Source organism: Embiotoca jacksoni, unplaced genomic scaffold (genome assembly GCF_022577435.1).
Source record: "Embiotoca jacksoni isolate LCO1_2020_lvr unplaced genomic scaffold, fEmbJac1.0.p SCAF_30, whole genome shotgun sequence".
NCBI lineage: Eukaryota > Metazoa > Chordata > Actinopteri > Embiotocidae > Embiotoca > Embiotoca jacksoni.
Window position 1 is genome coordinate 3,725,001 of NW_027185382.1, and position 27,453 is coordinate 3,752,453.

At 41.3% G+C, this 27,453-nt stretch overlaps 1 protein-coding gene across 4 annotated transcripts in view; it reads left to right on the forward strand.

Moving 5' to 3' along the window:
• Window positions 1–27,453, forward strand: part of LOC138207171 (protein FAM184A-like) — a 38,798-nt gene that overhangs the window by 1,611 nt on the left and 9,734 nt on the right. For 3 of the 4 annotated variants that reach the window (XM_069164221.1, XM_069164222.1, XM_069164223.1), the window contains exons 2-16: window positions 6,851–6,928; window positions 8,191–8,325; window positions 8,627–8,725; window positions 10,183–10,389; window positions 10,783–10,956; window positions 11,866–12,027; window positions 13,072–13,207; window positions 14,099–14,280; window positions 14,373–14,558; window positions 19,102–19,224; window positions 19,316–19,477; window positions 22,166–22,287; window positions 22,578–22,728; window positions 23,036–23,050; window positions 27,255–27,369. In XM_069164221.1, coding sequence (XP_069020322.1) covers window positions 6,851–6,928; window positions 8,191–8,325; window positions 8,627–8,725; window positions 10,183–10,389; window positions 10,783–10,956; window positions 11,866–12,027; window positions 13,072–13,207; window positions 14,099–14,280; window positions 14,373–14,558; window positions 19,102–19,224; window positions 19,316–19,477; window positions 22,166–22,287; window positions 22,578–22,728; window positions 23,036–23,050; window positions 27,255–27,369 — 2,047 coding nt within the window. The remainder of the gene's footprint in view (window positions 1–6,850; window positions 6,929–8,190; window positions 8,326–8,626; window positions 8,726–10,182; window positions 10,390–10,782; window positions 10,957–11,865; window positions 12,028–13,071; window positions 13,208–14,098; window positions 14,281–14,372; window positions 14,559–19,101; window positions 19,225–19,315; window positions 19,478–22,165; window positions 22,288–22,577; window positions 22,729–23,035; window positions 23,051–27,254; window positions 27,370–27,453) is intronic. The other variant, XM_069164220.1, reaches the window with a different exon arrangement.

The window sequence follows — 27,453 nt, forward strand, 5'->3', positions numbered from 1 at the left end:
TTAAGATCCAATTTTCTCCAAAGTATGTCACGAAGAGAGCCAAGAAAGACAAAGGGAACGGTCAAATAGATCATAATGAAATGTAAGGTGTAGTGATTGATCTTGATGCAAACCTGAGACTTGTTCAAGTTTTTTTTTTTAACAAGGCTTTTATTGTGAAACACATGCAGGAACCTTTTCTGACTGAAATCAGACAGTCACACTTTGGATGGTGATCAAGAACAACCGCTGCAAATTCTATTGTTATCTTTAATTCTATGAATTCTATTGTTAAGTTCATCTTGAATAAATAGCCCTTGAGGATTGGGACCTGCGATCCTTCACACTTTGACCGACAGGCCTTTTACTTCACAAGTCAAAGTCCCTGATTGGATCTTTTAAAGACATCATCGGCTCTGTGAATCTGCTCGGCACAAACCTGTCGTCTGCATGCAGCTCAGTCACGACTCCCGACGTCGGCCACGCTAAGAGAGGACGGCTGTCACTCTTGTTAATGAGCGGCGGTATTAACTTTTTCAGCTCCACGACGCAGCAGCTCGCCATGGCAACCGCAGAAAGCACAGGAAAACAATACACCTGGTATCCGAGTCCCCTGAATCATTATGTTCTTATTATGCTATTTTACTGACATTGCGACATTAATTGGGTAGCCTTGCAGCATAATCAGATACGTGTATGTAATTAACCCGTGGTGCATTTTCTCAGCTGAAACAGTTTGTCGGTTAATCAATGAACTGATCAGGAGTCTGATCCATAAACTTTGTGCCATTTCTAAGCAAATACAATGAAAACAAATCATGAGCTGTTAGCAGCTTCTCCAAAGTGAGGATTCACTGTTGGCCTGTTATATCAATGCAAAACTGAATATCTTTGAAATTAGATCTATTATATGTAAATAATTAGATAAGAATAGTTTGTTGTCTGCGTAGCTGCAAATGTAGCTTCCTGTCTGAAGAAGCCACAGAAAGGTTTAGTCTTGAAAAATAATTCAAAGATGGATTTCTCTGGTTATTTCAGGAATTCGAGTGTATTTCACTGCGTCTCTGCTGCTGTTCTCCCACAAAGCAAAGAGCACTTCTTTGTGCTGCGGATCCAGATGTCTGGTGTTTTTAAAAATTGAAAGTGTTATAGCAGATTTATGTCCCTCTGTTTTGTGCGAGGGTATCTGCAGGCTACAGCTATCTGTTTACTCATCCTGCTCAACGTGGTGCATGTGTTACATATTCATTTCAAATGAGAAAATCAGGTGTCGCTGCGTTCCTCTTTATGTTATTATATTTATTATATTATTACTGCATAAACAGAAGCTTTTGTTTTGGAGTATTTTCTAAAGAAGCACACAAAAACACATCCAGCATAACAGATGAAATCCCCTCAAATTAAAATGTTTCTTTGCACAAAGTTACTGAAATAAACCTGATGAAATACAGCAATTTAATGTGCTGATTCTTTTTGTCTCATAAGAGAACACAGTTCAGATTCATTTTTGTGTGTTGCTTTATTGTGAAGAATTTTAGGCTGCATGTTTGTCATCAGAGTCAAATTTAGGTCATGATATCTATATTCTAAGATGATATCCAGTCTCGTATCACAATATGAACATGATATCGATATATTTCCCAGCCCCTGTTTGGACCACAGTCCATTGGAAAATGGATTTTTTTTTTAAATTTCTCACCAGCTGACAAGAAACAAAGAAGCGTGATGAGAACTATCGTTCGGTCCGGGATCAGACGCAGTTATCTTCACAGCGGTGCAGCAGATGATCTGCTCTCTCCTCTTCTGTCTGTGCTGTGGGCTGCGGAGGCAGAGACTTAAACAAGACATCCTCGATTTGGTCTGAAAATTACAGAGCGGAAAACTTCTTTTAGAAAAGATACTCGACCTCGCAGCTCCCGTCGTCTCCAAGGACAGATTCGAACAATTGCTCATTTCTGCTTTTCACACACCTTTGCTGCACCCGCCCACGGGGGGCTTTGAATAGCTGTAATCAGCCTCGCCGCTGTTTTGCCACTTTCAAGGTGGAACGAATGTTTGTTTGTTGTTGGGGAGAAGACCAGATGAGGAACAAGGCAGTGCTGAGCTCTGAAGCTTGCTGTCTTACGTGCTCTCTGATCTTCCAGGTCACTTTGATATGCGGTTTGTAATATAAATGCACATCTCCGTCTCTGGCTCCGGCGCAACAATGCAGTTGTTATTATAGTGACTCTTATGGCTTCACAGCTGGATTGATCTCTGCTTTTCAGAGGAGAATTCATGCTGTAGAATCAAGTTCTTGCTGCAGCGAATTATTGACTCCCACACTTTGACCCCTGAGGACAAAAGACCACTTTAAAGATCGTACATTTATTTGTCTTTTTTTTTATTTGTCGCGGCTTCACAGTATTAATTTTAAGGATCCTCTCATTTGTTTTGTGGGTTTTTGTGTCTTAGGGCTGTTTCATTTCATGTATTGATGTTTATTAAAGTGAGGCAAGATCTTTACTTATAAGGAGCCCAATGTACACAGAAGCAGTGATATTTAATAATGTTAGCTGTCCATGATGTGAAACTTCACCTTCAGGCAAACCAATTTACAACAAATATTAGATTTTTTTTAATCAGAGCAATTCAGAGTTTATCTTACAAAAGAAATGACGTCTCATGTTAAAATGTAAGAATCACCGGAGGGCTTCCCGAGATGAGACTTCTCTCACCAGACAGTCTTGTGCAGATTGTAATGTGATATAAGACATCTGTAATTTTTCACCTGCGTTTGGCCCGTATTCTCCAGTAGATGATGTAAATGCATGCTGGGATACTTCAGTTCATCAGGATTCAGACCCGATCTTGGCTAAATGTGGTCTTTGAACTGGCCGTGGAGGTATCAGTCAGGCTTGTGTCTTTATCTCTTGTGTTCAAATGCACAACGATCCAGTTTTTCTGCAGCCAACCAGATCAAGAGATGCTTGCTTTTAGGTTGTAATCTCTTGACAGAAAATACTATTTCTCTACGTGAGAGAGTCAGTGAGCCCTTGTTCTGTGTTTTAGAGGTTGTGATTTAGTGAAGTGCTGCTCAGACAGGAAAGTGTGCGTCCTTTGAGCATCGCAGCAACGAGAGAAGGAACAAGATGCAAAGTGCCTTTAAATCAGGACGAAATAAACACTGTGTGCCTCCTGGCTAATTGGTAACAGAGACTGTTGCCACTTCATGGCATGTCTGGTGAAGGAAAACATTGGACTAGAAGCTCAAATGTCGAGGGATCCCATTAAGACTACAGCACCTTTGAGGACCAGGCTTTCAATAATCCTTTAATTAGTGAATATGATGGTAATCCTCTGAAAATGATGAGAGGAGAACAGCAGAGTTTTTGTTCGAGCCAGAAGCTGCAGTTGTTCCTCTCCACACATTAGTGACCTTTTCTCTGCGATGCGATCAATAGTGATCGACTTCGCCTGAGAAACATCCCTCTTGGATGCCCTATTGTCATCTTTACCATCGCTCCTCATTCATCCTGCACAGAGCAGCTCTGTATTCCTCATCTCAGACTGTAAATCCACCTGATCATTGGCCTTTTGAAAAACAAATCTGCTCTTGGCCAATCGTTTGTCTGCCTCTGTAATGATGGATGCAGAGCAGTTTGATTGATTACACATGTAGAATCAACTGAACTGACTCTGAAAAATGCATTTTAATGAGGCTCCTCTGGGATATCTTGCGCGTCATGATGGTGTAAATTTTCTTCCACTTGACAGGAATAAAATGATGCAGTTAAAAAAAGATCGATAGTTTTATACTCGAGGCATAAAATTGGAGTTTTAGCCTGATTTTTCTCTTTGAATATTAAAACTCAAGCTAACAGTGGGCAATTTTTTAAAACACATGAAAACGCATCTCGTGTAGAAAATGATGCCAACACAGGATGTTCTTGCTCTCGCCCTCCGAACAGCCAACAGAGAAAGCTCAGGGAATGAGGACACAAAGGGGGATTAATGACGTCTGTTTTTCCAGCCCTGAGTTGCTGTCTGCCGTCGCTGCAGGCTGTTGTGTCGCCTTTAGGCTTGTTTAGATTGGAGCCTGAGGCCACAAAACTTTGTGAAACCTCCTGCAGAGAATAAAAGAGGAAGCTACTTGCTGTCGTTACCTTTGTTTTTCTCTCGCTGTACAACTTGTCACATTTGACGGTGGACATGTGCGCGCTCTGTGCTTCACTTTCATGTGTTTCCTTTCTGGGAACGCACTCAGTCGGTTGATAAAAATAGAATGAAAATAGCACGGACAACAGCCATATGATGGCGCCATCAGAGATACACCCAGATACAGTATGTAGTTACACATATAGGTGCGTATGGATGCCTGCTTGTCCCGTTTCTGTCTGATTGGCAGATGCCAATAAAGTCTGCTAAAAGAGATGGAGCTTCAGTGCAGCCGAAGTGACACGATTGCGGAGAAAATCCAAATAATTACAAGTTTCAGGGCTTTTTCCAGAGCGTCATTGTTGTTAGACTCGATAAGCTTCTAAATAAGTACCTAAACCTCAGGACAATAGCTCTCCCTGTTGTCCAGGATTATAGATAGAATTACTAATGGGAAAAATCCCAATTTTAATTATAATAGGAGTCTAGTGTTTACTTGGACTGTCGCCCACTCAAGTCCGTGCCCACTCATGTCTGTGGGAACTGTAGGTTTTTATCATTCTGATTGGAAGAATAAAATAATGTTATCACACTAGATAGGGCTGCAACCAAGAGTTATTTTCATTATCCAATAAATCAAATGAAAAAATAGTTAAAAATGCTTATCATAGTTTTCCAGAGGCCTCGGTGATGTCATCGTGCTGCTAATGTTGTCGGACCATTCGCTCCAAACCCAAATACATTCAGCTCACAGTGACATAAAACAGAGAAAAGTTGCAAATCATTTCATTTGAGAAGCTGTAAGCCGTGAATGTTTGACAGCTTTGCTAAATGATTCATTGTTGATGCAAAAGTTTGTTGATTCGTTTTCTTGTCAGTTCATTTATCATTCATTAACAGTCCGAGGCCTGTAACTCTGGGTAATGACTGAATAAGGTTTCATCAGTGCTTCATCATTGCAGAATTTCTTCTGCTACTTAACCATTTTAAGACACAATCGTATCGTGGAAGATTATTTATGGAAAGCGAGCTTCACTGTTAGACTGGAGGCACAAATAGAAGTGTGAGGTATCGTCAGTCCTGGGAGATGGAGAGACAAAGAGAGAGCAGAGGAGATAGAGTACAAAAAAGGGGGTGAGATAAAAGGATGAAAGCAAAGGCGCAGAGGGGAGAGAGAGAGAGAGATGAAAGCAGCAGGCACACCAGCGTCATTAAAATAATCATGTATAATTGAAGGAACATCTCTATAGCTGACTTACTGCTGGGAATCGAGGCTCACACTCGGGGAGAACAGAAGGCTAAAACCTGCCTTCACTGCCGGTGAAACACACATCCCGCGGAGTTAACACCAGTGAAAACATCCAGGTGGTGATTGTCACGATGCAAACAAAGCAAGTAAAAAAAAAAAATCTGTCACACTGCGGCACTTTCAGGACTCTATGTTCAAATTACAAGGCAGTGGTCATGGTAACGGTCACCTGGGTTTGATCTAGTTAACCACCCTCGACCTCCTCTCTCGGCAGACTCGCACTACGTCACCCGATTTCCTCCCCTCATAATTATAATCGCCTTTTAAGCCCCTTAGATAATCAACCGGTGTTGTCATTTTCTGGTGAGGTCGGGCTGGACAGCTGCTGATATCTTTCAGGCAAATTAAACAAGCATATATACAGAAAACTATCGAATTAAGCTGTATAGGGTGCAGAGAGAGAGGCTGGTTGGGTAACTGAAATGTATTTGGTGAAGAAGACTATGATGTTTTTAAGGACAGTTTGATATTAGTGTGCTGTGGGGTCACCTGCTCCATCGCCAGTTTTACTGTTAAGTGTAATTTTCACACTAAATAATTGCAGTTGATGTCCACAGTGTAGACATTACAGCAGTGGTTTGACTTTTCCTGCCAAGTCCAGTGAAGCTCTAATGAGAGACTCTGCGGTGATTATCTCTCAGGTGTTGATCCAAGCGGTGTTTGAATGTCAGAAAGATGTTATTAAGTGCCTGTTGTTGAGCCTTATGAAGGATAATTATCATGCACCAAGTCCATTACATGCTCTATGTATGAATATAACCTGCTCACCTCACCTGTTAGTGGACTGAAATGTGGAACTGGTAGCCAGCAGAGCTGTAATTCAGCTGACCATGACTGAATATTAGCTGCTCGCTGGGGGCCTCAATTTGCTGAAGCTTCATTTTTTTTTTTTTTTTTTTAAACTCCTGCATATGATTTACCTCCAGCTCTTATAAAACCTACTTATATTTCTGGTAGAGAGCGTGAGCATGACTGACAAGATGTTATTCACTTATAGGCCTGTGTGGGGAGAGTCCCAGCCAGTGGAGGGTTTTCCTGTGACCGTATCTGAGGTTCACACTCAAAACGATTTCCTTTGCACGAAGTATCGATGCAGTATTTCATTGCAAAATATTGTGATACTATGCTGTATTGATTTTTTTCCACAACTATATTTCATACGGACACAAAAGCATTCAGAAAATAGGGCTGGATGTATTTTAGAGCGTACACAGCTCTGACTATGGATGTTGCTGTCTTTAATCAGAGCGCTAAACATATTTCTCTCCTTCCCTGATCTTATTGTCATCGATTTTGTTGCAGTCTCAATGCAAAGCTGAGCTTTAATCTTCACTGTTGGAACTATTGATCTCATGTTGAAACAGTTAATAAGAGCTTTTTTTTCCCATCTTCATTCTGTCTGCTAATTGCTCTTCCTGGCTTTAGGTAATTTATGCTCTCAACACCAAGAACGACGAACACGAAGAAGAACTGGAGTCTCTGAAAGAAGCCCACGTGGACGAGGTACGACTTATTTTTTATTGTAAATGATTATATGGAGCTGAATACTGTATGACTGATATAGTAGTGTGATGTTAAGTGAAGTCGTCATGGGAATGAGTATGTTTATATCCTTTTCATTCATATATTGACTCATTATTTTAGAGATCCTCTGCTGCAGATGCAATTTCATCAAGCTAATATTAGTTATTTAGTTACTGTTGTGTGTAATAAAATTAAACTAAATGACAGTTGCAGTTGTTAGACCTTTCAGTTCAAGAGTGTTGTGTATCACCAGGGGTACACGTGCCACAGTTTGGGAATCACAGGTCTAACATGACTCCAATGTGTCCCATAGGAGCCAATTCTGGATACTGTGAGGGGGACAGTATATCGTTCAGATCATTTTTATGCTCCATGTGTCCTACTTTACTGTATCTGCATTCATTAAGTTTCTGCTCTCATTTAATCAGCCATTTTCTATAATTTGTCACTATTATGTACGTGACCCTTCTGCGGTATCCAATTTGAGTCAAGCAAATTCTCAGAGTGTAATTAATCATGTCATATTATGTCTTCTTAGCCTAAACAAATCAACCACCAGCAAAAAATAACTGCACCAGAGCCCGCAGCAGCAGCATATCCGACCTCTCATGCGGCACCGTTCCTTCTCAGGAGAAGCTGCTCCAGATTGTCCACTTCACTCACTCAGCTGTCATTATGTCACAACAGGGAGGGCGCTTCTTTTAAGGGGATCAGATCCTCCCATCCACCAACACTACGTATCGGCACTGCTCTCACAGATAGAATAAGTCCGGCCCTCAATCTAAATCTATTATCTCCGACGGCAGGCGGAATTTATTTAAGGACAAGACTTAAGCCTTTAAGAAACTGGTTTAAATCTAATTATTCATTCATATTTCTTTCATCGAAAAGCCTTCGCGTACTATGGTCTAATTTGTTAATTCAATCCATATTAACATTTTAGAAGTGGGACTTTTCTTCGCAGCCAACATTTCTTGGAGGCGACCCTGCTGGCTGGCATCTACCTTTATTTATTCCCACATTTCCCCTTTAGTTCTTATGATCACCTCGTCTGCAAGTGGAAATTCTTTACATTCTGTAACAGAACAAATACATTTAAGTCATATTGTGTGCAGTTGTTTTATGTCACGATAAACTGTGTGATGATGTAGCCGACCGTGTCAAAGCCTCAAGTTGAATTCTGGCGTTGGATTATTTCTGCAGCATTTAAGATGTTGGCCGACTTGTTTCCTCTCGCTCAGGTCCAACACATCGTGACGGAAACCAGAGACAAGATCATGCAGTACAAGAGTAAAATGGCGGACGAGGCGGACCTGAGGCGGCGGCTGGCCAGTCTGGAGGAATCTGTCGAACTCCACGAGCACATGAAGAGACAGGTCATTCACTGCTGCTGGGCACCGCAGGGGCTTCATCCAGTGTGGTCGTGTTTAGTGAGGCTTACGTGGGCATTTTGTTTCTCATGCTGTTATCTTCTTATTTCATATTTGTGTCACAGGTCTGAAGCAACCTTTAAAAAAAAAAACCCTGAATTATTTAGGTGTGGACTGAGTTGCATGGCATCTGATATATTAACATGTAATATAGTCGTAGTACCATCAAATTACAGCTGCATATTTGCATAAAGTCCTGTGTTAGTTTGAATGTAATGCAGCTGTTGTGATGTTTTGTTGCCACCAGGCTTTAGCCGAGTTCGAGATGTACAGACAGAGAATGGAGGACTCGCAGCTCTGCACTGAGGCCCAGCACACGCAGAGAGTGGTTTCTATGAGCAGAGAGGTACGGCTTCACTCAAAACATCAGAAAATATATCGTCCACTAAATAATACACGAGTTAGAGTTAAGTTACATACTTGAAGAATGCAGGTTGTGTTGTACTGTGCATGCAGGGCACACAGTGATGCAATGATCCCTCAAACGTGGTCATCAAACATTTTTGACACTAGAGACAAAGAGTGCAGTAAAACAAGAAACCTAAATTACTATAAAAACAAACGTACACAAATATAACGATTTCTTTTTTTTTTTACACCAGGTATTTTTTGCATTGTGGTCTGTAAAAATAGTTTTCATATAGGCCGATATAGCGGGCCAATATCGGCCTATATATCGGTCTGGCTCATCCAGTATGATGTAACTGTTGCACACAGCAGCAGTGCACTAACAGTTAACAGTCACATGTGCCAGAAAGAAATGGTTCTTCTTCAGAGGGGATAGATATATATATATATATATATACATATATATATAGTCCGAGTACTTTTTATTTATATGCTCACAGAGCAGCAGCAACAAGCTATGCGTAACGTGGCATACCGGGAAGACTAGTACCTGCCAGCGATACAGCAGTGACGGGTTGTTTATAAATCACGTGCAGTCGGAGCATGTCATAATCATAACTGCCACATGTTAATAAAAATAAGACTCAGCATTGAAGTGTCACAAGTCAGTAAAACTGCAGCAGCGGCCCAAAAAATGTAGAAAGGCTCTCTGCCAGCAAGTTTTAATACCTGTCTTTATTCCTGGATTCTTTTTTTGTATGACTCTCGCTTCCAAAATTACACTGACACATTAACTCAAAAATGAAGTGCTGTTTTGTCAAGTGGAGGTAAAGTGTTGCAGGATTTGTTTACTTCACTATAAAGCAGCATCGTCTCTTAGTTGTTACAGCTTCATGTGAATCCAACCAGCAGTGATTGCATAAAATATATAACATTTCAATAAATATAGAATGTAAAAAAAACAACCTATGAAATAAATCATATCATGTCATGTATCATATCACACAATCATATGCCATGTCTCACGTATGTTTGTGAGATGACCGCGGGCATAAAGGAACATCTGGATCGTATTTTAGATGTGATGAGCAGGTGGCTAAATGAGTTGAGCTCATCATCCCTTTATCTCTGTCGGGTCGGTGTGTGTCACCGTCGGTCTCGTGCTTCGTCTTCGTCACATGGCATCACATCACATGTTACATTTTTATATATTTTTTCCAACTGTCTCAGATCTTTTAAAGGAGCAGGAAACTTTGTTTGCACTCGTAGAGGCGTTGAGAAGCTGCATGCTGAGTACTGACAGGACGAGGTAAAAAGAAATGAAATATTTCTCAATACCACAGAAGGATTTTGCAGTGATACCGTGAGCATTTAGCTCGGCACCGTCAGAGATTGTGTTGGCAGCAACTTATGAACGATCCAAACAGAATAGAATGTGTTTCGTGGTTTTAATAGGTGGAGGAGATGCGTCGGGATTTTGAGGAGAAGCTGCGGTCGTTCAGCCAGGCTCAGGCCCATTTTGAGGCGGAAAAACGGCGAGCGCTGGAGGAGCTGAGGACAACCCACCGCCAGGAGGTGGAGGAACTCCTCAACAACCAGCAGAACCAAAGCGCCACCTCCACAGAAGACCAGGAGAGGCTGGCCGAGCTTCATAGACAAGAGGTGGGCTAAGAGGGGAAGATAGATGTGTTTTGGAGCAGGAAAATCTTGGATTGGACTGAAGCATGTCGTTTAGGGCAGTTTTGGAAAGTTAATACAGCAAGTTACTTGATGGGGTAATTGCTGCTTTGGAGGCTTGTGTGGTAATAATCTGGTTATAGACCTTTGTTGCATGTCATTCCCTTATTTTCCTCCCATTTTTTCTTTCCTCTCAACAGTTACCTGTCCAATATAATAAATTTACCAAAGACTAATTAAAAAAAAAAAAAAAAACATAATATAGTAAATAAATGGGCATAAAAGGTTGGCAGTTTAATTCCCAAACAGCTCTGAGTCCCTGACTTTCTGAGGAACAAAACAAAGACTGTGTTTCTATCCATCCACCTCTCCTTGCAGGTGGAGGCGTTGATGGAGAGGGTGGAGGAGATAACGAAGGACAAGGTGCGTCTGGTGGAGGAGTACGAGGCCAAGCTGGGCAAAGCTCAGGAGTATTACGAGAGAGAGCTGGAGGCCATGAGGAGAACACACCAGCTCACCACAGAGAACCTGCTGGCCTGGAAGAGAACCGAGGTAAGACTAGAAGAAACTAACACCCATCCCCAGTTTGTTAAATATTATCATTGTTCATTTGTTGGGGCATATTATTGTTTTCCAGCCTTGAAAAGTCACCGCAGAACATGAAATTATTCAGCAGGCCTGTAGCTTCTTTATTCCTGATACTCCAGAAGACATATTGTCTCTCTGTACCAGTCTTACACTGCACAAACCTGACGGAAATCCTTTTTTTTTTTTTTTTTTTTTTACTGTGCAAACAGATGAAGAAAATGAAGATAATCATCCCGACTCAGTAAAGACACACAAAACAGATTAACATTAACAAAATAGGTACAACTACCATTACAATTTCCAACATACAGTTAAGCCTTAAAAGCAGCATTTGTTGGTTTGTTTGGTCACATTGGAGGCAGCGAAAGAAGCTAAAAACACAGTACTTGTACATGTTATAGTCTTAGTACATTATTATGGTGAATGTGTTTTTGTAGGCAAACAAATGGCTGTTTTTGCATTCAGTAGAAACTCATTACTTTGGAATCCTGCTTGAGTCCAATATTCTTACACATTTGTTTTTTACAGAGTCCTGAGGGAAATAACTGAGTCTGTGTTTGCTTGCCAGTTGCCAACTTTGTTTGTCTGCTGTTGGCCTGTTGGTCCAATGGATTTATTCCCTTTTTGCTGCTGGAAATAAGGTTTATTAAAGCAGAAAACAAAAACAGTGCACTGAAAAAAGAAATAAAGCTCCCCGTTTTGTGTTTGTCACTATGGACGATATCTTAATTGATCCTCTGTTATGATAAACATATCGATTAGTGCAGAAAGATTATTTCGCACTTGATGGTCAACCTGTGCCGTCGTTGATGGTCTTCTGCGTTCCTGTGTGACGTGTTGGAGTGACAGATGTCATTCTCTGCTCTTGTTAAGGTTGAGCTTCGCAAGGAGTTCCAGGCTCAGGAGGCGGCGCTGCAGCGTTCGCTCTCCAAGCTCAGGAGTGAGCTGCAGAAAGCTCACGAGGAGGCCCGGGAGAACCGAGACAGGACCAACAGGCTGCAGACATCGCTGGCCAACGCCGAGGGAACTATCAAGGTGTGTGTGTTGATGGATGCAGTGATCAGTGGGTGGATAAACACAGTTTTTTTTATGTTTGAATTAAATGAATAGGAACACTTTACATACATAAAGACATCAAGATAAGTGCTACATTTAGAAGTGAAACTGGCTTTTGCGGCTCACTTATTCTCGTCCTCACAGTATTCCCAAAGAGGTACAAACAGTACGAGTCTTCCTTTGGTTAAATTTGGGTTGAAAGTGGGCTAAATTGAGAAACAGTTGCTGAAAACAAAGACAAAAGTAAAACCCTCAGGGTGAAGACTGTTTTCAAGAATCTGAGAGTGGTGGGAAATGTAATATAGTGCGCTGATAGTCCTGCAGGCCGCTCTGCAGAGAGACACGAGACAAAGTCTGGTTTTAAGACGTGTCGTGGACACGTGTGTTACACATGACAATTGCTTCATAATCTCCTGATCTCAATTTTTGGAGCTGACAGCAGTATTTTTGCGTCATCGTTGGAATCAGTTTGAGTCACCTGCATAACAATAGCTTGGTCAAACTAACAGAAATGTTATGTTTCATCTCTAACGTCCACGTCGTTTTCCACCGTTTGGCTTCTGATATTTGACTGACTGCATTTCAATTAGCATCTGTTGACATTAACATCAGAGATTTACCCAGTAAATGGCTCTTCTTCATTAGATGTATGTGTATCATTAAAGTATGATTAGGTTTAAACTATAATAAAAAGAACAGAAAATTACACAAATGAATCATTATGCTATATACTGCTATTTTATTGCTTTTCTATTATTCTATTCTATTCTATTCTATTCTATTCTATTCTATTCTATTCTATTATTTTATTTTATTCTATTATTTCTATTATTATCTTATTGCTTCTGTATGCTGCTGTAGCAAAAAAAATTTCCCCTCGGGGATTAATAAAGTAAATACCTACCTACCTACCTACCTACCTAACCACAATTATTTATAGGATAATTAATAATCAACAGGAGTTTCACGATTTTGACAGCCCTAACAGGTGTGTGTGTTTGTGTGTTTGTGTGTATACTGCAGAACCTGCACAAGCAGCTGGAGGAGGCCATCCAGGACGGAGAGATCTGGGTGATGCAGCTGAAGGACACTGAGTATGAATTAGAAGGCAGCAGGGAACGAGTTCAACAGCAGGCTACTGAAATCCTCCACAAAGCCAGTAAGACATGATTCTACCTGTTGTCATTCATACTGCACAGTGCTGTGGGCAGATGTTTTGCACATCTGTTAAAGGGAAAGCCCTCCTATTTGTCAACCTGGCTCTTATTCTCACAGTTTTGTCTTCTTTCATTTCGCTTTCGAAACAACTTCTTTAACAAAAGAAGTGTACGAGCACTGCTTCATTATTGATTGCCACTTAGAAAGTTCAGATACATATTTGAGTGTAATATTGCAAATTGCTGCTTTTATTTTGAAAATATGGTAAAACTGCCTCCACATTGACAAATAGCAGAATTTCTCTGTGTTGTATTGGGTCAAGTTGTGTCATATTGTTGGACAGCTTGAAGATGAAGGTCTGTAGACACGTCGCCCCTCACATCCTAAATCTAAACTGTATTTATTTCATGCCATAAATAGTCAGAATAAAAGCCCCTCTTAAATATGCCTCATGTAAAGTGTTTGGACAAACATCTTATTCTCTTTGTTTGAAAGCTCTGGAATAAACATTTCCTAATCCATTCAAAAGCTGGAAAATGTGTCATGTAAACTCTCTTTTGACTCCTCTCTCTGTGTTTGGAACATCTGCTCTCTTTCTGCCTACTTAATTTCAGTCAAAGATGCACTGCGCTATTTTCCCCTGTTTGTCAACCACCATTTGCCTGCCAGTTTTACAAGCAGCTGATACTTTTAGGGAGATTAACAGACAGCTCAGTTTCTGTTCAACAGCCCCAGCAGCTATAATATGTGAATGAAACCCCTTGCCTCAACAGCAAAGTAGTAATGATGCCAAGTGCTGCACACGGCTCCATCAAGTTTCAACCCTGTAGTCAAGAGCTGAATTCAGTGTGTTTAAATGGAGTGATTGTAGAGCTTCTTTGACTGTTTCCAGGTCAGATCGGTTCCTTGCAGGCCACCCAGATGGCCCACGAGGCGTCCATCAGGAACTTGGACCAGGAGCAGAGCCGCCTCAAGGAGAAGATCAGCCGTCTGGAGGAGGAGCGGGAGGCTCTGCTCAACCAGAGCCAGGCCTGCAACGAACAGCACAAACAGCAAGTGATCAAACTCGAACAGGTCATTTTTTTTTTCTTCTTCTGTAATCCCAGTTTGCTGTGAGGGGACACACAGGTCAGAGGTCACATAAAGATGATGTTTCTTCTCCTCAGTCTCTGCGTGAGGAGCACCAGGGCTACGAGAAGGAGCTCTCCAGGTTGAGGGCGCACTACGAGGAGGAGATGCATCGCTTCAGGGAGGCGCAGGTCAGAGCTTTGGAGGAGCTGGAGGAGAAACACCAGGCCATGAGTGAGGAGGCGCAGCAGGAGAAAGAGGAGGAGAAGAGGCTCCTCATGACGGTGAGTCCAGTGTTTTTATAAACATATTGAGTTGATAGTTTGACTCTTCGAGCTTCATCAGTGAAAGGAGCTGATTCAGTTGTCATCACATGACCTAAGAATTTAACTTTTGGTAACTCCAGGAAACTCCAGTCATTGACCAAGACAATCAAATTGTGTCAAAAGCTCCAAAAAGAGCCAGTAAAAGATGTTCAGACATGAATATTTTTGTCCAACTAAAAATGTAATTGTCATGTAAATGCCACTCTGGTATTCATGGGCACACTCAAACAAAAGCCATTCGACGTCGTATCACCATCTGTCAGTACGAGATATTGCCAAGGTTTTGATGTTTTCAGGCAAATAGGAAACACAATAAATACCAAGTAGCAATTTATTTTTCATTCAGTATTTATATTTGACATTTAACAGCGAATTTCACACAGAATAGAGGCAATAATCTGGAACAAAGGAATCATTTCATGATTGAAAGGGAGAAGAAAAATATCTTCTATTACCCTCCCTCTTCCCTAAATACATAGATGACATAAACATTGAGGTTCTGCCTACTTTCAACAACTCGAAGGTACGTGCACACATTAAAACATCAAAAACACACAATCAGTGACTGCAGATGAAACATGAATATGACTCAATATATCTGAAGACATTTGAGTTCATTCCTGAGAGATCTGACTTCACGTGCTGAAACACACATATGATTCAACATATTATGTGCTTACTGAGTTTGTACTGAATATTATGTCCATCTATAGATGTTAAACATGATGATAATTCAAGAAATAATGAAGGCGGAGGACTTTATCATCCAACTGTGGAGTCATCACGACTAATAAGTTTAAACAATCTGGCAAAAATACTGGTGAAAAATGTTTGTGAATGTGCAGATTGGGTTGAATAAAAGCACCAAGTCATTGTAAAATAATGAAACTGTGTTTCTGTGCTACCATATGGCTGAATTCACATCTACACAGTGATGTGTGTGTGCAGCACACTCAGTGACAACGCCACTGCAAAAACTCACAAGCTCAGCAAGAGTTGTCCTCTTGTGTTTGCACAATTTAACATGGACCGAAGACAACAGTTCTCGAGGTTGTTTTTACGAACTATTTATTGTTTGTGTACCTTTTTATTTGATTATCATTATTGATGGAGTAACAGAACATGTAGAATCACCATTTTTTGGGGGGGATAAAAGCAGATAAGAGTTGCTGTTGGGGTTTTTTAATGCTCTCTTTTCTGCACAGACAAATTTGCAATCACATTTTCTCCTCAGAGCAAATGGCCTTAGTCGTCAAAGAAATATGTATCTCCAAGAAATGAGCAGTCCCTTCCTCTGACTGCACACGTTTAATTAGGTCAACATTAACGTGAAAACAGCATCACTCTCCCTGTGTTTCCCTCTGCGTCTTTCACTCGGTTTCTTCTCCGGTTTTTCTTTTTTCACTCCTCCCTCCCTCCCTCCCTCCCTTCCTTCCTTCCTTCTCTGTGTCTGAGTTCAAAGCGGCTCCGTGAAGCGAATGCAAATGTCCTTTCTGCCAACGGAGCAACAAGGACTGATCAAATTACACAGGTTAAATTAACCTGATCCATTTACTGTGAGAGCATTACATTACCAACAACAAATGCTTTAAAGCAGAGAGGAGTAATTAACTCTCTCGTATTTATTCTGATCCCTTTGTACAACAAAATAAACAAAAACAGGTCTTTGAAACCAGAGTGGCAGATTCAAGATCAGTTTCACCTGGTCAGGATGCTGTCTGTCAATCAATCAATCAATCAGTCCACCACAAGTGAAATATGTTTTTTGATCCTCGTGCCACAAGCCCAAGCAGCACTCAGATTATTGAGATATTGAGTTTGGAGGACCAAAGGAACTGGAAAATATTCACATTCTTAAACTGGAAATCAGAGAATTCGAGTGTTTTCCATAAGAAAATAACACAAAGCGATTATTCGATCATTAAAATAGTTGATGCTTAATTTACTGTTGATCAACTATTGAAAAATTATATTTATGTAATAAAAATGCCATTGACACCAGTAAATATATGAACGTTTGCATCGGACTCCTCAATGTTTATTCATCACTTCTATTTTATTGAACCCGTAGTGACCCTGGAGAAGATGAGCTCAGTGCTGTTTGTCTTGCTGCTGTCAGTCTCAGGAGTTTGATTTTCTTCAGCATCAAAGAGAACTTCATTAGTAGTGTTGTTCTGCTCCTGAACGGCAGACGAGCAGGAGGGCTTATCGTCCTCCTCGTCCTCCTCGTCCTCCTCGTCCTCCTGTGTGCTTCGCTCACAGTACATTACACACCCGCATTATGCACGCTCGCGCTGCTCCACCTGCATTCTGCGACGCTGTACACACACTCGGCTCGCTCACACCCGGTCGAAGTGAATTAGCTGTGAGGTATGAAGGCGGCGTGATACACGACCGCTGCACAAAACACTTTCTCTCAAAAAGCCATTCCTTTAAAATTACAGCTTGTCGTGTGAAATGAAAACATATTTTCTGCCTCCGATATGATTCCACACTTTTTGAGTTTTAAATAAGTTTGAACTCGTTGATCTCTCTCTCCGTCTCTTCCCATATTTCTCCTCTTTCATAACATGCCCCCCCTTTTTTTTAATACTTTTTCTTTTTGCCCCTTATGAGCTCATACTGACTGCTAATTGGTTGATTTTCATTGACATTAAATCCTGCCTCCAAGCCAAGTGCGAGCGGTATGTGAGCATGTGGGCGTGTGTTCATAGATTCCCTTAAAGGGGTGGAGGTAATGCAAAAGGAAATATTATGTAAGCCAAAGCTGCACCGTGCCTCATCATGTTTAGATTAATGTCATTTTTTATTTGGAGTGAAAATAAAAAAGAGGAAGCAGGAAGACAGAGACAAAGAGGAAGACAAAGGAAGAAGACACAACTTGATATTTCTTCCATTTTCAATCTCTTTATCTTCTTACTTTTAACTTTTATGTCTGTCAGCAAGATATTAACGAGTTTCTCATCCGAGGCAATTGAACGACTAATTCTACAAATTGCTTGTGCCTTATTAATTCATAATTCACCACAGTCTACTTGAGGCCAGATGAGACAGCGGTAGAATAAAGTCTTTTCAGTGGTATTTCTAATTTCCCTGCAGCTGACTGCACTGCTGTGGAGTGAGATTCATTCATTCATTCATTCATCTGGTGGGTTTCCCAGGTGGATGTGACTGAAACACACTGAGAGCATCAAAGTTCACACGTGTGATATACAGTCGATGAAATGATTAGTTTTTGGCACTGATACATGTGCAGGTCAGCAACAATATTGTCTTCTTGAATGTAGCAGCAGAAGAAGAGGATGCAACTTGCTGTTATTTCCATTATTGTTTATTATTTATTATTATTGTTTATTGTGCTGATGATTTTCTGGATTCTGTGCTTCTCCTGTGAGTGGGTTAACCAGAGAGGATATGGATTACTGGTTGGCTCCCGCGTGGATAAGATAAAATAAGTTGCTTTATAGTTAATTAGAAAGGAAGGTGGAGGTTGGAAAGATTCTCATGGATGCTACTTCATGTTTCATCCCATCACACATTGACCTCATACTTATCTTGGAAGCATTTCTGGAAATACAATTGTGCAGCTGAATAACCTCATTTAATAAAAACAACAAAATCAAGGTACATTGATGCCGACATTTGCATGGTTTCCTTCAATAAATAAATACAGCCTGATGCATTAAAGAGGCAGCTGTCACAGTATGAGCAGTGAAGAAGCCTCTCGTGACATCTAACTGACACATTTCTACCTCCTACACTAATGTAGCACGAGAAACAGAAGTGTTCAGGTCAGGGTGAGAAATATTGTGCCTACACTGACCTACAGTTGCACCAGCAGATGTTAAACATATACGTATAAATATGAAGCACTCGGAGTGAAATTAATATATGCAAAGGGTGAACTCCAAGGATACTGTGGTGCTATTTATTCAGCAAAATGACTTGTGCCATCCAAACAGCTGAGTATTGTGTGTCATAAAGCATATACACAGAATGAGGAATAAATAGACTCCGAAAAGAAGAAAAAGGGGATTTTTCAAAAGAGAAAATCTGAGTGGCCCAGAAAGGATTTGATTCTGTGGTTTGAGGGATTATAGAAACTGGTTGGTTTGACGAGATGGCCTTTTAAGTTTAAATGACAACTCGCGTGTCCCTCCTTCATTCAGTAGCCCTGCGTCACACTCAACAGCTGCCATGACTCCATATTACGGCGCAAATGGGATTTCCAGCACACTGGCTTCTTCACTTGCCTCCGTTTTTCAGAGATTATACTTTTAATGTATTTCAGAGGAAAAAAGGCACCGGGCATTCATCGTAAACTCTTTATATTTTGTGTTTTCAAGCATCATAATTGTATTTTGACAGTGAAGAATAAAGAATGAATCTCTTGTTTCCTGGTCCCGAAATTAATCAACTTCCTACGTTTCTTTTCTCGCTTTCCTTCCTCGTCCTCTCACCCATCTTTTAATGTCTTCTTTCTCTTCTGTCTCCTCTCCAGAAAATGAGTCAGGAGTTTGAGATTAAGCGTCTCTCATTGGAGGAGCAGAGGGACCGTCTCCAGCAGCAACTGGACAACTTGAAAGAGGAGCTCTCAGCCAAGCTCAACATGGCCAATCAGGAAGTACGAAACCTTGTAGTCGACTCCAATTAGAGCCCTCGCACATGAGCACACTCCGAAATGTTCACTTACAACCGACTGATTGCCTCCTCAGGTGTCCCACTTCCAGGAGCTGGTGCGAGAGGGGCAGCAGAACATGGGTTCAGCTCAGACGCAGATCAGCTGTCTGAAGGAAACGCAGGAGAAACTCAAAGTGGAGCTGGACGCAACTCGAGCCAGAGTCAGAGAGACGAGCAACTTGCTGCACGACCTGCAGGTGAGGATTAAACCACGAAGATGCGGAGTTCAACTGGTTCCCGGCAAACGTTGCGTTCAGTGTCTTGCCCAGGGACACCTGTGGACACGAGGAGCTGACGATTGAACTGCCAACTATAACTTATAGTTATATAATACTACTTGAACCTGTAACGGTGGCTAAACAGAGTTGAAATGTACCGAAGACAGCCGGCTCTGACTGAGCTGTTCTTCCTCGACAGCTTCATACAGTAAAATTGGGTCACATCCTGTAGGCGGATGTTTTCATTTTTGTCTCTGATGCACCTTCTTCCACACACGGTTGCCGACTCACACTCGCTTGATTTTCAACGTTTTAGACATTCATCGGATGAGACTCAGTTGAGTTATCTGAGCAAACCAATCAGCTGTTGTGTCTTCAGACCTGAAAAGTCAGATTGAAAAAAAAAAAAAAAAAAGTTTGCTGCAAGAAAATAGAAGTTTCCCTGATGATAGAGAGGAAGATGGGAGGATGAATGGATGGGAGAGGGGGAGAATATTTTGAAAGCAGTAGAGCAGGAAATGAGAGTTAACGGAGAGACAAGCGCAGAGCTGAAGGCCAGCTGTGAGCTGATGTTGATGGGGCTATTATAAGTGGAGTGGTCCTGTGTTGGAAAAGAGCCCTGCTGGTATGAGAGAGACAGGAAGAGAGTGTGATGGAGACCATGGCAGAAAACGGGGAAAAGCCTGGATCTTTTATATTTAAATTCTGATTAGCAATACTGTTAATAATTAGAGTGATGTTTGTATTTAACGAATTTAAAGGAGGATTTTTAGGAAAACTTTTTCTATCGAGATTCAAAATATCAAAATTCTGGAACAAGACAGGTTAAAATAAACACGAAAGAAATTAAGTTATAAAATAAACGAGTAAAAATGTCACAGCTGGAGACTCGTGTTTAAAATCAGCGAACAAAAATGAACGAATAAAGACGGAGAGAGGGTCGATAAAAGAGGCACAGTGCAGAGAATAAATGGAGAGTGATAATTAGATGAAATTGCAGAGTGATGCTCTTTGCTTTCCCACCAGCGCCTGGCTTCTATATAAAGAAAGGGATTTGGGAGAAGAAGAAAAAAAAGCGCCCAAGCCTAACATAGGATTGTGTCTTGTATTCACACTGAGCTCATTGCAGCATAGACACAAGCAGAAAACCAGCAGAGGGCGGCTTTACAGTAAATTTAGACCAGCTGTTGTTTAGCGGGGAATGAACCTTTGAGTGGCTTATTTCTTTTATATAAAGGACAGGAAGAAGAAGAAGAAGAAGCTTTAAAAGTTCAATGAGAGTTTGGTCAGTATGTAGTCATGTGTCGGTGCCGAGTCTATTCATCTATAACAGCTAAACAGACATTTTTCCTGCTGGTACTTTTTTGCTCAACAGACAAATTGACAGAAATTATTTTATTTTAAAGACGAATAATGAGCTCATAAAATAGAGCACAATACATCTGTTTTTCTCTCTACTTGTTTTGATTCAGTTGAACCAAACTGAGGCCAAAATGAGAGAACGCTGTTTTTTTATAATGTGTCACGAGTCGCCTGCAGTTTTTCTGGCTTCAGTAAATATAATTTATTATTTCGGTGACTCAAATTTATCATCATACATGTCAGAGACCGATGAAACAAATTGAGATTATGAGGATGAAATTACATGAAACATGACTCATCTCTGTTCTTGTTTGCCTCCAATGCTGATGACACCATTAGTCACTTTATCTGAGAGATGCAGCCCAGCGTGCTTTACTGAAGCATCTCCATCACTATAAATACCCACACCCCCAGATGACCTTAACAACAACCCTGAAACTGCTGTAAAACACCGACGGACGACAACAGAGCTGATTGTGTCCTCTCTACATTATAATTGACTTTCACCTCTATGAAAAGTCAAGTGTAAAACAGCGGAGGGAGTCTGAATTTCACGACTCTTTAACTCACTTTAGCTCGCAGCTAATCAGGAGAGCTTTTAGGTCTTTTAATGAGCTCATCAGCACATAAACCCTGAAGCCTCTTCAGGAGCTGCAAACGGCTGACCTGCTGAAGTTTGTTTCCACCTTCAAACCAGCGCAGTGTAAATGCCTTGTAGCCACGGCATTATAAATGGATGTGGAGGTGGCCATTACAGGATGAGTCATACAACTACCGCTTTTGAAATGCGGCATCCGGTCAGAGCTCCTAATTTGAAAAGAGTTTTTCACTTTGAGTGGCTACTCATGTTGTTAAGGAGTCAGCACTTAACGACTTACCATCACCTCGTGACAAACTCTTTGTAACATGACCAACACCGGGACTGTAGCAGATAACAGTCTTACAGAAATGAGCATCCGAGTCCTTTTTCCCACTTAAAATTGTGTCTTAAAGTATAAAATAGTATTTAACACTTTTATCCAAAGATAGAGATTTGATTATCTCATTTCAGACTGGTGTCTCTTCTGATGAAAGCTACGTCATCTAATCTCAGCGAGCAAATTGTGATTGTGTCTGTAGCATCAATCTTTCCTCTCGGTCTGCTGTAGAAAAATCTGAAATAACAACCTGAGACAATGACACACTCAAGTGCGGATTACACAACACACTCACTCACGCAATCTAAAGTCGATCATTATTTCTTATCTTGAGGACACTCCAGCGGAGGATTGCGGCTAAAATCTGTGCTTCCTCGTGTGTTTGTAGGAGGAGATCGAAACCCAGAAGCAGCAGCACGAAGCCAGAGTGATGTCCATCAGAACGGAGGAGAAACAGAAGATGGACAAGATGGCAGACGACTTGGACCAGAAATGGAGAGATGCCCTACGGTAAGAAATCTCTCCTCTGTCCTCGTGTCCGACACTCTCACTTTTTTTTCTTTTTTTTTCTGAATTTCTCATTCATCTCTGTCGAGATAACACTCGATCTGATCACAACAAATCGACTTTTTGCCAAAGCACTGATGGATATTAATGAGAGCGAACAGAGAATGAACCCAAGTGGAAGAAATCATACAATATTTACAGACATCCTGCAGCAGGATAAATCGAAGCACAGACACACACAAACACAAACACTGTCATATCTAATCATCAATCTGCGCTATGTCCTTCTGCAGGGAAGAAGTGCGTTTGTTGAAGGAGGAGTTGACCGAGGAGTATGAAGCAGACAAACAGGCGGCGCAGACTCAGCTGTCCCAGCAGAAAGAGCTGGAGATGATGGCGGCGAGAGAGGGCTGGCAGAGGAAGGTCGAAGACCTGCTGGAACAGGTGAAGCAAACGTACCAACACAGACACACTCGTCGTAGTATTATCGGGTTCCCAGTCAGATGGAGTCAGACCCACTGCCCCCCCCCCCCCCCCCCCCCCCAGCTGACGGCCTTCAACCAACCAATGGGAGACGTCACTGTTGGTTCCTACTTGGTATCTCCTGAGTCAACAAACCTTGAGAAAGATTAGCAGTTTAATTTTGCTTTGTCATTTAATGATGTGACTGGGCCTTGACAGTCACACCAAGATGTTTAAAAAGGTAAATAGAGGCTATTTGTTGCTTTGTTTTTCTCCCATATACTTCCAGAACCCACAACATAAGGTAGGGAAAGACGTGCATGTCCTGCTACGACCAGCACAGCCTGCAGTTTCTGCTAAACCATTCACAGCAAAACACCTGGTCCCTGCATATTCACTGTTACTGCATGTTTGAGCTTTTCTGGGACGTGTACTCGAAATGACTGTTTTTACTTTGACAGCCTTTGAAAAAGAATTTGAATGTTGTTGAAAGCATTTTTTATTATATTCAACGGCTTTGATACAAATAGGAGCTCCCCAACACTGACCTTTACCCCGACCCCCACTTTGGGAGCCACTTTGATTGACAGCTCCAATTGACGTTGAAGCCTGCAGACAGCCCGAAGCAAAAACTAGTGTCTGTACGAGGAGAAATACAAGCACAGAGTCTCACACACACACACACACACACACACACACACACACACACACACACACACACACACACACACACACACACACACCCTCACAGGCTCTCCTCCCTTTTAATGACTGTGTGAATGTGATTAACAGTCATGCCATAAGCAACTACTGCACCTGCTTTACAATTCACATAATTCCCACAACAACAGTAACTTGGCATAAAAAGACCAAAGGATTTAACTTCTCTTGCTGTGTTATTTTTTTGCCCGGTTTCTCTGTTATTTGCCAAAAGTGATGTAAAAGAAAAAAAAAAATGTTTTTAATTAGTTTTTCCTCAAGCCACGTTTCTTAGCCATGTGATCGTTATATACAAACGCATCCCTCACATAGACATACATGCACTGGAAACGTACACACACTGCTGAAGAGCTGCAGTGTGTTTGAAATTAGTAGGCTGTTTCTTCCTCTTACAGCGACAGATACTTGGCTATTTTTTCAAATGGGAGTGGACTGTGAGCTGCTCGGGTCAGAGGGAAACCTCCACAGCAGCAGAGAGAGCCACTCGACGCTCGGCCCAAAAGCTCAGACGCTTGTCTGCTTCCACTCGTGTAGCCGTGCGTGCCGAGCATACTGCCTCTGGGTAATTCAGAGCTCCGCTGACTCACTACCGAAACCTCAAAGAGGCTCGTCCCTAATTTTGCCGAGGCGCTGGTGGCCTCAGATAAACATTTTGTGACAAGCCGGAGCCGGCTTGGCCACTTTTCAGACGCTCTCCCGAAAAAAAATCTGAGGAAAAAAGCAGCTCGCGACAAAAATCGACATCGTTAAAGAGCAGTGTGACTTCAGAGGAAGTGTGAAGAATCCTTTTGTTTTACACAAAGTCAAACAGGAAGATCAGTCGAAGCCAGATTGTGTTATCTTTGTAAAAATATTTCAATTTACTGCAGGAAAATGACACAGTTAGATGGATCCTTGGTTTTGAGACAGACGTTTGTGTCATTTCTTTCTTTAGTTTATTAGTTGGTTGCAAACTGTCAGAAAGTAATAATAAGATGTCCTCCATGGTCTTCCAGTGCCAACAGTCCTACACCCACAAAACAGAGATTTACCATCATAGAAAATAAATAAATCTTCACAATTCAGAAATGAGATTTTTGATTGAAAAATGTGTAATCTGATGAGTCCATATTTTTGTCATTTAACCAAATGATTCATTTACTGATTGTTTCAGTTACAACTATGACAGTAACATGGAGAAAAAGACGGCTCATGATATAATGATTAGACTTGAAAAATAATTTCAAAGCTGCTTTTTTTAGTGAGCCTTATTTAAATCTGCATTGTCATCATGCCAGATTAGTTTTATGAATTTATGAACTTTGTAAAAGTGAGTCACACGACAAAATTATGCTTTTTTTTTTTTACTGATCATGCAGAATCGCTAAAAATAAAAATGTCACAGACCAAAAACCTAATTCAAGGCACAGACAGAAATATCGCCACTCCGGCATTTTGAGTTGTTTCTTATTAGAGAAGAAGAACTCCAGCAGCTCTTATCAGGGCTGCAACCAATGCGAACACACATAATGCATTCGTGTGTAGAGTATATTTATGTACATATATTTTTAATTACAGAAACACATTTACATCCACATGTATAAACTGCTTTCCAGGGAAAGACAGCAGCCGTTCTGCTACTTTGGGCCACAGTGAAGACAAAAGGATGCAGGTATTAGCACACTGATCTGCTCTGTATTGACCTACTTACAGCTCCACTGAAACAGCAGCGCAGAGAAACTCCCCTCAAACACAACACGTCGCTCCACATCAAGCTCGCACTGCTCACAGGCGATCGATGATTGAAGCGAGCAGCTGTCAAAGTGACAACAGAAACACTCTCGTGTGATGGATGAGTGATCGGCTCCATTGCAGAAGAATTGATATGGAGGAAGTTCTCGTATTATAAACACCTTAAGACATTTTCCTGTGATATTTGTATGTATTTCAGTCAGTTTTCTTCTTTTTTTTGGGATGTTTTTTATGCTATCAGTGCTTCACGATCTCTCTGCGTGCCCTCTGTGTTCGCCTGCTGTCTTTACACATTCAAGCTCATGTGCATTTCAGCTCTAATGAACGTGGCAGCCGTTCTGTTTGATCAGTGTTCACACTTTGTACGCAGACCTTTAGAAAACTTCCAGGAGCTCAGTTTGCATAAGTAATGACTCTCCGGATAACATTTTGATGTGGAACAGCTATAAGAGGCGTCAAGCTTCAGTGACATTGTTGTAACAGGATTAGACACTTTTTTTTAAATTTCAGTAGTGAGTTCAAACCATATTAGTTGCAGCAGAAAGTTGAGTTGACTCGTGGTTGCTGTACTAATGCTAGGAAAATATCCATTTAGCTGAATTTACCATTTGAGCAGATTAAATATAGATAATTTTAACAGCATTTATAGAGAGACTAGTTTGTTAATCTTAATGGAAAATTGGAGAATTTACAGTACATCCTAACTAAGAAATGTTTTTGAACTCTGGACTGTTCTCGACCTGATCAGCCTCACTTAATGTGGTTATAGATCGACACCTGTCGGAAAACAAGCACAAGAGGCTTTTGCACACCTGAAATAATCCAAGTTTTTTGGGACTTTTGAGAAACAAGCCAAAAGTTGAATTGTACCCACTGCTATCTGGTCAAACTCAGCTTCTCACATTTGATTAGACATGGCATGACAACACACTTGTGCTGCTAAAGTGAAAAAGAAATGATTTACTGACTGTGAAAGCCCTTGAGTGACTGGAGTGTCTGCATGTGCGCGGGGGTGGATGTGCCATCGTTATCTATAATGACTTCTCTTTATTAAGATATTTTCATTTAAAAGGTTGTAGCCTGAGGCTGCTGTTTGTGTGTGTGTGCTTGTCAGTACATTTAATTAAGAAATAGGGGTTTAGGCACATGTTTTGCGGGTTGCTTAAGGTATTTCCACCTCATTAATCTTGTATTTTCCTGCAAACGTAAAAATGATTGGTTGTAACAGAAAGGAAGGGAAGATAAACTGTGCGGGTCATCTGTGTGCCGCCTAAATCCACATCCAATATAGAACCTCATACACTTCATCCCAGCCCTGCTCCTCATCCTCTCATTTTAAATCCATCTTACTTCACAGTTACTAATGTAGAACTTCTGCAGCTCTAAATCCTGCTGGGGATTTAGCCGCCGGAGCCCGAGCAGGAGGAAGAGTGGCGTGTGAAGGACCAGAGCCGTCTGTCTGAGAGAGTTCTGCCACTCACAGACACTTAGGTCCCTATTAGTTCCAATATCTCCTCAAAACAAAACTGTTTTGTGCGCTGCGACAGGGCTTATGCTCGTTGGCTTTATGCTATTTGGCACTCGACGTCTGACAGGCTGTCAGCTGATTTAGACGAGCAGAGAAGTCTCCGTCCACAGCGCTCAGTGTTTGGCTTCTGTCCATGTGTCCGTATTAGTGAGGAGGGGAGTCGCTCCAAATTCAAAGCTATCTGCTGAAAAAAATCTAGAGGAGGATTACAGACAAATGCAGGAGAAAAAAAAAAAAATCAACATTTGTATTGATTAGATGAGTGCCGTGAGATGCTCCTTCCCTGGAGATGTGTATTCCTTTAACCATTTGTTGTAAAGTAAGAATTTATTGTGACATTGATGCAAAGTCAGAGATAGAAAACCACTTGAAGTCGTAACGTGTTATCACCACAGCTCAGTATGTAATTACTGTTTTTATGTTTGGGTTGTGGGTACGCTGACCTGTCTGCATTGCCGCTGTTCTTTACATTTCGATATAAGCCGTGTGAGCACCGGTGATTATCATCTTCCTCTGTTCCTCTGTGCAGATCTCTCTGCTGAAACAGTCCCTGGAGCTGCAGTTGTCTCAGTCCCAGTCGGCTCTCCAGCAGCTGCAGTCTCAGTTCAACCAGGAGAGGGAGCTGCTGAGCCAACAGCTTAAAGGTAAGCCGGCCTCTGCCCTTCACCCACCCCCTACAAGCTACAAGCAATCTTACATTAAACTTAAAGTAACTTTCTTAAAGTTAT